The sequence below is a fragment of the Cryptotermes secundus genome, unplaced genomic scaffold (assembly GCF_002891405.2).
Source record: "Cryptotermes secundus unplaced genomic scaffold, Csec_1.0 scaffold556, whole genome shotgun sequence".
Taxonomy (NCBI): domain Eukaryota; kingdom Metazoa; phylum Arthropoda; class Insecta; order Blattodea; family Kalotermitidae; genus Cryptotermes; species Cryptotermes secundus.
The window spans coordinates 290,193-299,481 of record NW_019725847.1 but is presented as its reverse complement, the minus strand read 5'-3'; the positions used below and the strand labels follow the sequence as shown (position 1 = coordinate 299,481).

Sequence of the window (9,289 nt, the reverse complement as noted above, 5' to 3'; positions counted from 1 at the left end):
CAAACCCTGGACGATATAAAGAACCTCCACATCAAGATAGCCAGGTGGCACAATATCTGCCCCATATAAGAGAGACGATGGGAGGACGAACACGAGCCTGCATGGTTTACGAATTTTAATTATTGACAATCTAAAAAACTTTTAATTAGCATCAAGGAATTTTATACAATTTTTTAAAACTTACATTCCCAGGAAACTGCTGTGTTTGTTAAATGTTCTACTCTGTGTACTATGTATTGTAACATATAAGTGTACGTACTTTACGTGTAAACAAATTATGTGATAGTGGTTTCCTATTTGTAGTGATGTTTGCCCTCTGAAGATGGTCCACAGAGACCGAAACATGTAAGGGTGTTAAGTTTTTATGTAGTAAAAAACTTACAGGTCACATTGGATGGAGTGATTTATCATTTGTAATTGTTATTGTGACGGACCAGAATGAAACAAATCAAACTCAGAGAATTAATGTTTTATAATAAAGAATAAGATCTAAACAACTCAGTATTCTGACATTCACAGCTACAATACCATACATAAACATAATCTGTATGTCCAATTTTGTAATACTGATCATGGAAAAAAGGTGTAATTAATATGGGAATTAAAATATTTAGTGGCCTTCCCCTTGAATTGAAAAGTGTTGAACATTTTAATGTTTTTAAGAGGAAACTAAAAAATTATTTGCTATGCAGCGATTTCTATTCTCTTTAAGAGTTTTTCAACTAATGCTGGATTGATGACTAGCTTGTTGATTTTCTTTTGGTTTGCAATTTTTAATATGTTCGCCTGCTTTATATTATTGATGTTTATCTTTTGGTCTTATGTATTTTTTTATTGTTATGTTCCTTATGACGGTTGTTATAAATCATTGTGTAAATTTTATGTGACTTTGACATGTGATGTATTCGAATTATTTCTTGACGTGTCCAATTGTATTCACTTCAGTTACGGATGAAAATAAATTTGAAAGTTGAAAGTTAATTAGCATGTCTGCATTAGTTCGGCATAAACACTGCAATATATGTTTTTATATTCTGCTACATTACTTACACCGATTTCATAGTACAGCCTCCCAACCCACTGTAAACGCTGTAAACTGTGCAAAATTACGAAAATTGAAGTTTCACGTACGTTATTTCCAATCTGGCTTCGCTTATTCTTTGAATTCTTTGAACATACTACCGGCTTAATATTCGTCTGCGATCTCGCACATCGACGCACATCGACTGAGCATTTAAATTCGAAGTCATGAATAGGTCATCAGCGACGAATGATAATGCCATATAATAGGTATAAAATGTATCTTCAATGTCTTTAATGTGTGCATAAGTCAAATATTCCCCATTGTTCCCCATTCCCAATTTTGTATTCAATGGCGCACAAGCCTTGCTAACAATGTGACCAACATTACGCCATTGTTTGAAATATAAAGGTAAAATGCATGGTTCGTGTTGGTTAGGTGTGGGGCTCTTTACTTTTTTAGTTTAATTCACTTCAGAATTAGGAATTCAGATATCTTTAGAGCTCTAGAGTAGCGTTAATAATCCGAACTCCTATTAACATCAGATGTTTTTTAAGGAATACATAAATGGTGACGTAATTCATATATAGTGCAATGCTAGTATAACGTTTGTATTAATTAAGAACTGTCGGAAATTAAAAAAAAAAAATATATATATAAATTTTATAGCAGTATTATCACCATTTGTGTTCCTCAAGTGTCACTTGATGATAGTATAAGTGGGCCGAAACATGTGAATTGCTTAATAAAAACATTGATTTGTGTGAGGGTTTTCCCGTAGTTTTGTAGTAAGCACCACATGCAGGAAGCAATCGTGCAAGCTTCATCCGTCAGTGGTATCAGCAGCAGGTGGGTAAGGGTTTTCCCCAAGTTTTGTAGTAAGCACCACATGCAGGAAGGAATCGTGCAAGCTTCATCCGTCAGTGCTATCAGCAGCAGGTGGGTATTGTACAAGTTCCACAATGTTGTGCAAGAGAGGTTATTGAATAAGGCTTGAATGAAAAGTACGTATCATTAGTTTTACCTTATGTAGGATGGCAGGTGCTGGGATGTCGCATAACCACAAATGGCAGGAAGAGGGTGTATATCCACCGAACAACTTTTCCTGGATTGTTAAAGAAGAGCTGGCCGCTATGGCGTGGCCTCGAATGCCATCAAATCTTAGATTTCTTGAGAAGCAAGGAATCAAGCATCTGGTAACTTTATCACCAGAGATGAGACCACCCATCCATACTTTTGCAGAGTTAAAATGGACAGAAATTCCTGTAGAGGAATTCTGTTCACCATCAGTCACCCAAATTAAGGAATTTATAGACATTTGTCAGAAGTCTAAAACAAAAAACGAGGTTAGTATTTACATAAGTTGATTTTATCACATAGATTTAATTTTTTGGTTTTTGTATGTGATATCTTATACTAGAAGAGCTTGTTGAAGTTTCATTAGGGATTTGATTTGTTTCATTCTAGTCCATCACACTAACAATATCATGAAGAGTTTAACAGTTCCGTCTAGATGGAACTGTTCAACTTTTCATGATTTCATTGGGGAATTTTAAAAAGAAGCTTAGAAATGCCAAACGTCAGTAACTTGAAAAGATCTGGAAGGACAGCTGCATTTGTACTTAGATACTAAACTTGATAGGGTAACAATATTTTTCCTGTGGTGCTACAGCCCCAATTTGGGTCTAGGCCTACCTCCATGAAACTCTCTGTTTCACTTCGGTTTACTAGATCTTACACATGCAGTAGGACTCCTTGGGTGAGTGATCAGCTCATCTCAAGGCCTTTACCTGTAGACAAACACAGAAAAACGCACACAAACATCCATGCCCTGAGTGGGATTCGAACCCACGATCCCGGCTTCCGAGTGAACGAAGACAGTGCATGCCTTAGACCTCTCGGCTACCGTGACCGGCAGGGTAACAATATGCTATAATGAATTCCTCACTGGTTAGTTCATCACATCATCATTCAGTCAAACTTGGACTAACTGAAAATTATTAGTTGTGTGATTTGGCCCTCAGATGAAAATTAAACATCATGAGATACACATAAAATTCACTAATAAATATCTATTTAACATTGTCATGATATGATGTATTTCTGCCATGAGCTTTTTGTAATTAGTATGCAGGCAGATTGTTCTGAATGATTTCAAGTGCAACAAGTAAACATTTAAAATAAATCCTATCTCTAGCAACAGTTTCCGCAGATAAGCCCACCCCACAGTGATGTAGTCTTGTGTGCATTAAATTGTGATGCTACCAAGTATGTGCACTATAAACAATGGAAATTTGACGAGATTTGTGTTCTGGGATATGTCATATTGTTCGTTGAAAGTAAACCTATATTTCAGAGGAATATGTTGCCTCCATCTCATCTGTAGGTGAAAGAATAAGCCAAGTAACAAACTACGAAGAAGCGGGTAGAAGGTCGAGCAGAACTTACACGTTGGTTTCTTGCTTGTCTTATTCTGTGACCTTGAAGATGTAAGCTAGATGTTCCTCTGAAACATCAATTGACCTTCAACAGACTACACAGTGTTTCATTTCCTTTATTTTCCGTATGTCCATACAGGTAACAAACCTAGGATGTGGAAATGGTCCCTTTGAAAATAGATATATCAAGATATATGTACAAAATTACACGAGTCACACAATCAAAATCACTTACATTAATTGATTAACATAAATAATATAAAGTAAAATATTTAAGAAGATAATTTAAAAATAACTTACTATAAAACTTGAACTAATACAATTTTATTTAAATTACCAATGTTAACTGAATTAAATGCATTTCAAATTTACACAGTTATGACAATTATGTTGATAAAATTCATTCATGGAATAAAAGGAATGATGATATAAAAACCTCTTCAATGCAGATTTAAAACTTCTCATATCAGTAGCCAACATTTTTATTGTTGAGGAAGATGATTAAATATTTTAATACATGATATGTATGCACCTTTATTGTATTTTGTTAGGTTAACTGCAGGTAAATATAACTTACTGTGGGCTCTAGTTTTGTATTTGTGAATCTCATTGTTAAAATTAAGTAAATGTTTATTATTAATTGTGTATAAAAGTAATGAATATATTTACTGAGAGTAGAACGTCATTATTTCGAAATTCTTAAAAATGTCCCTACAAGACTCTCTTGGTCTAGAATTTGTTGTAATTCTAATAACTTTCTTTTGCAATATAAAAACTTTGTTAACACAAGAAGAGCCACCCCAAAAAATTATACCATAACTTATGATAGAATGTATATGAGCAAAATAAATTAGCTCTAATGTATCTAAAAGGACAATATATTTTATATTTCTCAATGCATAACATTCAGTGGAAATTTTATTAATAACATAATGAGTATGCTGTTTCCATGAAAGAGTATCATCAGTAATTAATCCCAGAAATTTTGTCTCAGTGACATTTGTTAAATTTATCTGATCATAGTTAATTTGAGTAGTGATATTATAATAATTCATAGGTCAAAACTCGACATATTGAGTACAACTATCTCTTATGTTCTTTGTGATAAAAAAAAGAAACAAATTCATAGTAAATTCAGAGATTCGTAGAATAAATACCAGACAGCAAAATAATCTCCGTCAACCTCTTGTAAATTTGAGTAAATACCAAATGGGAGTTTATTGTTTAGGAACAAATGTCTATAATAATCTACCACAACATATTAAGGATATATCGAGTGACACTAAGAGTTTTGAGGTACAATTAAAACAGTTTTTATATTTACATTCTTTTTATTCACTACAGGAATATTTCAGTTATAAATATTTTTAAGATGCGAGTAACTGTCTTACTTTACAATTTAAAGAAGACAAGACTGTCAGCCTGTGTTCTAGTTTTAGTTACTTATTTTAGATAGACACAATTTTTGTATCACTGTATACTAGTCTTTATTTAAATTTATTATACTATTAATGTATGTTATACAAAACTCATTAATGACATTGTGTTTTAACTATTGAATTTTTAATTAACAGACTTTTATAAAACTGTATAAATTGTATAAGGTTTGCCATTACTTTTACTACTAAAATTAAGATATTTTATTATATTGTATATGTTTATCAGTATTTTAGTACAAATGTGTATGCTATTGGATGACAACTGTAATTCTTAGTTGTGACTGTAACTAGGACGATCTCCACATCCGCATGAGAATGTATTCTCGGCAGGATTTATGGAAGGTGAATAAATGAATGAATGAATTAATTAATTAAAATCAAGGTAAGCAAATTAGCATTAAACCATGTATTTATATCTTTGAAAGTTTAATTAAGATTTATTTCAAAGTTTAACTTATTAGTTGTCAGTTACTATAATACTGGTGTTGTCTGCAAATAATACCATATTATTAACTTGGAAGAGAGAACTCTTCATAACCATTGCTGTGAGAACCTCAAATCCTACAGTGGGAATTTGTTCTTTGCAAAGGTTGAGATTGCAGTGCTGATTGAAGTATAGGTACCTCCATCATTGCCATCTGGTGGTTCATTATGTAACTACTACTAGCATCAATGATTTATACAATATTGGGGACACTAAGGACATTGAGTAAGCATTAGGCATTTATATATAAGTTGATGATTATGTTATGTATCCTTTCCTTTTCTCCTTACCACTGTTGGTCACCTCTTTTATAGCTGTCTCATTCGCGCTTACTAATTCTTTCAGATTGTTTTGTTTATAAGGAGGTGAGGTTCGTTGTATTCGGTAGAGATGAGGATTTCTTTCCTAAGGACTATAGTGGGCCTCAGCTCCTTAGGGCAGGAATTAAGCTCAATGCTACACATGCACATATCAAGTTTAACTGTTTATTAAATGTTTATGCCCTTTAACTTACTCAGTTACTAATTTTACTTATAACTTTGCTTAATTTTTTAGTTTTTGCTTCTTTGAAGCACAGCACTTTTGCTTCTAGCATTACTACTTTAGAACTTACAACTTGATTACTAATGTTTATTAGTAAAACAATGAAATTTCAACTGACCGATACAAGTTTTGCTTCTGAATTCTTCAAGAGCTGGTGTGTGACTGACTTCCCTTCAAACCATGAGGTCCTTAGTCCATCAGCTTCTCGGCTCTGTCACACCGTTAAATTGTAGTGATTGGATGTTTTTGAAATTAGGGAGTTCACTTTATTTCCCTGATTTCCAATCAGCTACTGTGACTTTGGATTTTAGCCCTTAAAGGCATGATGTAACTTTCGACAGGTCTTTGATGGATTCTCTGCTTGGCTTCAGTCTCTGGCACTCCTTCTTAAGAATTATGAGTTGCAAAAGCTGTCAGGTTTCGAATTCTCAAAGACTGCCGCAGTTACGCTTTTGAGCTAAAATTCTCAGAAATATCCACAGGGTTTCTTTTGGTTCTATTGCAAGTTTGAGAATAAACTAATTCTTACATGCAAGAATAGGCCTGTGTCTCACTGACTTGTTCATAACCTCCCACTGTGAAACAATTAAATTTCTTATTAATAGACTTAATTAAATTGAAATGGGTGCATGGCAGTGTTTCGGTTACAGGTATGGGTACAAGTGTTGTATACATAAAATCCAGAATTATAATGTAACCTTATAAATATGTGAGATCTGAGATTCTCATTCAGGTAACTTTGGGACTGTGATGGTGAAAGCATCATGTGCCTCCAGTACAAAACATCTACCAGACCATATGGTGGCACACACCAGAAGACAGTAATCTTCAGAACCTCATGACAATAAACAGATAATTTTTGCCTAATGCTAAGCCGAGAAACTTTGGAAGGTACACAGATCGAATGTTAGCCAGGAAATTTGTTTTCTGATTGAAGATCCTTTCGTCTTCCCAAGTCCCATTGCTGGAGAGAGATTTACAGTTCACCCATAGCTGACAGAAGTTACCATTAATGAGCAGAATCAGTATAGTCCCTGCACTTTTTACAGTGCATTTAAGCTACCTAGAAAGGCAGTAAGTATATTATTTAAGACTGAGTAGTTATTTCAGATCATCTTGTTTATTAGCAACCACATAAGCATTTAAAAACCATGTAGGCATTGTCACATGATAGGATTACAAGTTATTGTGGTATTGGAATGATTAATTATAAATGTATATGGCATGTACTTCAAATACATGCAATGCTGTGATTACATGAAAATTGTTTAGATGAAGTTACTGCAGTTTATACATACAAATATGAACTTCACAATGCCCACACACTTGTGATACATGTAAACACTGCTTTTGTTTCTGGTTTCATGATATTGGTATGGATGTCAGTACAGATGCCACAAAACTTGAAACATGAGCTGAAGCTTCATATAACCTATTCTGATGGAGTGAGGAGGGGTGTGAGCATAAAACATAAATGAATAACACTGTGGGATATCAGTCTTCGTACTTGGAGAGACAGCCACATAAATTTCTATGACAGATGTTTATTGCTGTTAGAAGAAGAGTATACAGATGAGCAGGCAAACAATGTGCAGTAACTGGTGAGGTATTGTCGGGCCCCGAATATGGCTGTAACTCTAAGGCAGGGTATGCCCAACGAATGCTGGCAAAATTCCATTTGCAGCAGGCTGACTTGTCAGTCTTCCTTGTGTCAGCAGCCAGGTGACTGAGGTGGCTGTAGGGTGGTGAACACTGATGGTGGACTTCCCAATGGGTCTAGGAGACCACTAGTGGAGTTGACTGATGGTTTTGCTCCTAGATTAGAGAAATTGCCCTCTGTTTCCACCCCCACCCTCCCAAGGGCTGTGGGCATGTATTGTGGTATATGGGAGGTTTGAAATGGAAAGTGGTAATGAGAGAATTAGCAGAGATGATGCCTGGCATGGAAAGGGACTTTAGAATGTCCTGGTGGGCTAGGTCCCATTGTCTCCTCTTGATTTCTAAGGTGAGCTTGGGCATCCTATGGATGATGCAAAAAAAAAAAAAAAACTAGCAGTCGTGGAAGGGAAGCTGATGAAATTGTGTGTGGATCAGGATGGGTAGGTCATGGTTCAGAGTTTTCTTGGTTGAATTTGTATGGAAGGTAATTTAAAGCATTCTGATCACAGTGGTCACTCAGTCTGAGACATGAAATGTCTTCACTTGCTCAAACACTGGGTTCGTGGGTTCAAATTCCACTCAGGGCATGGATGTCTGTCTGCGTTTATGCTGTGTTTGTGTTAGGCAGTGGGCTGATCTGCCTGTTCAGCAGTCCTACCAACAACAACAACAACAACAACAACAATAATAATAATAATAAAGCAGTTTCAATTATAATATGTCTTCTTACTTTCAACACATTTAGAGGCCCCTCATACTGTGGAACCCCATGCCATAGCTTAGGTGGCTTACACCTAAATGCCATAGTACATAGTACAATTCATAGTCAATGTATGGACAAACATAAACAGTAAGGAAACATGCAAGTGAATATTGCTGTATGCGAAAAGAATTAAAACTATCATAATTTGAACTGAACCAAATTTATAATCTGTTAGTCGTGGAAATGATGGGGATACCCCCAGCTCAGCACTCAGTATCTCAAAAAATGCAAGGGTTTATGTGATAACTTTTACCAACATTTGGCTCATCTGAATATTCCATTCTTTTTTCACGAAAGGTCCATAATACATGGAAACAGAAATACTCTCACACCAGAGCACAGAGTGGAAGAGAATAAGGGGAATTTACCACAGGTACTGTAATTTTGCTAGTAGCTAGGATAGTGTAGTTCGTATTACAGGCTGGATGACTGAGGGGTCAGAGTTTGAGTCCCTCTAGGTTCAAGAATTTTCTCTTCTCAACATCTTCCAGATGGGCTCTGGTGTCCACTCAGCCTCCTGTGCAATGGGTACCAGGGGCTCTTTCCCTGGGGATAAAGCAGCCGGGCATGAAACTGACCACTCACCTTCAGCTAGTGCCGATGTCAAGAAAATGTGACTCTATACATCCACTCCCCATATGCCTTCATGGCATAGTGCTTAGTTAAGCACAGGGATAACTTTACCTTACCTTACCTTACCTTACTGTAATTTTGCTATAGAATTGAAGGTTGGCTGTATTCCTGACATTCATGTTGTCTTATTTCTGGCCTATGTATATTGGTATTGTATATTAATATAATGCCATGTTATGTGGGTCCCCTCTTACCACAAAATGGCCGTCCTAGTTGCAGATGGAGGAGACACCCTTCAGGTATGAGTGTAGCTGCAAATACATTAAATAAGCAGTCGCGGATAGACAGCAAGGGTTGATCTTCCAGCTT

At 35.6% G+C, this 9,289-nt stretch overlaps 2 protein-coding genes across 6 annotated transcripts in view; one reads left to right on the top strand and one right to left on the bottom strand.

Moving 5' to 3' along the window:
* Nucleotides 1-1,224, bottom strand: part of LOC111863741 (kinesin-like protein KIF23) — a 39,192-nt gene extending 37,968 nt beyond the window's left edge. Inside the window, exon 1 of the mRNA XM_023850327.2 lies at nucleotides 1,051-1,224. Coding sequence (XP_023706095.1) covers nucleotides 1,051-1,061 — 11 coding nt within the window. The 5' untranslated portion in view covers nucleotides 1,062-1,224. The remainder of the gene's footprint in view (nucleotides 1-1,050) is intronic.
* Nucleotides 1,225-1,426: 202 nt separating this feature from the next.
* LOC111863736 (dual specificity protein phosphatase 23-like) lies at nucleotides 1,427-8,720 on the top strand. Of its 5 annotated transcripts, none has more exons than XM_023850318.2 (3): nucleotides 1,427-1,870; nucleotides 2,055-2,367; nucleotides 3,599-3,716. In XM_023850318.2, exons 1-3 carry the CDS (start codon nucleotides 1,821-1,823, stop codon nucleotides 3,701-3,703), a joined length of 468 nt encoding a protein of 155 aa, XP_023706086.1. In that variant the 5' UTR covers nucleotides 1,427-1,820; the 3' UTR covers nucleotides 3,704-3,716. The 5 variants fall into 5 exon arrangements, with proteins under 5 accessions (XP_023706086.1, XP_033607075.1, XP_033607072.1 ...); XM_033751184.1 differs by having other exon boundaries at nucleotides 2,040-2,367; XM_033751181.1 differs by having other exon boundaries at nucleotides 1,430-1,960; nucleotides 2,040-2,367.
* The last annotated feature ends 569 nt before the right edge of the window (nucleotides 8,721-9,289 follow it).

Coding starts and splice junctions, on each gene's coding strand:
- LOC111863736 (XM_033751181.1), top strand. CDS start 1,821: ATGCAGGAAGCAATCGTGCAAGCTTCATCCGTCAGTGGTATCAGCAGC. Junction 1,961..2,039: donor GTCAGTGCTATCAGCAGCAG/GTGGGTATTGTA, acceptor ACGTATCATTAG/TTTTACCTTATGTAGGATGG. Junction 2,368..3,598: donor AGTCTAAAACAAAAAACGAG/GTTAGTATTTAC, acceptor ATGTCCATACAG/GTAACAAACCTAGGATGTGG.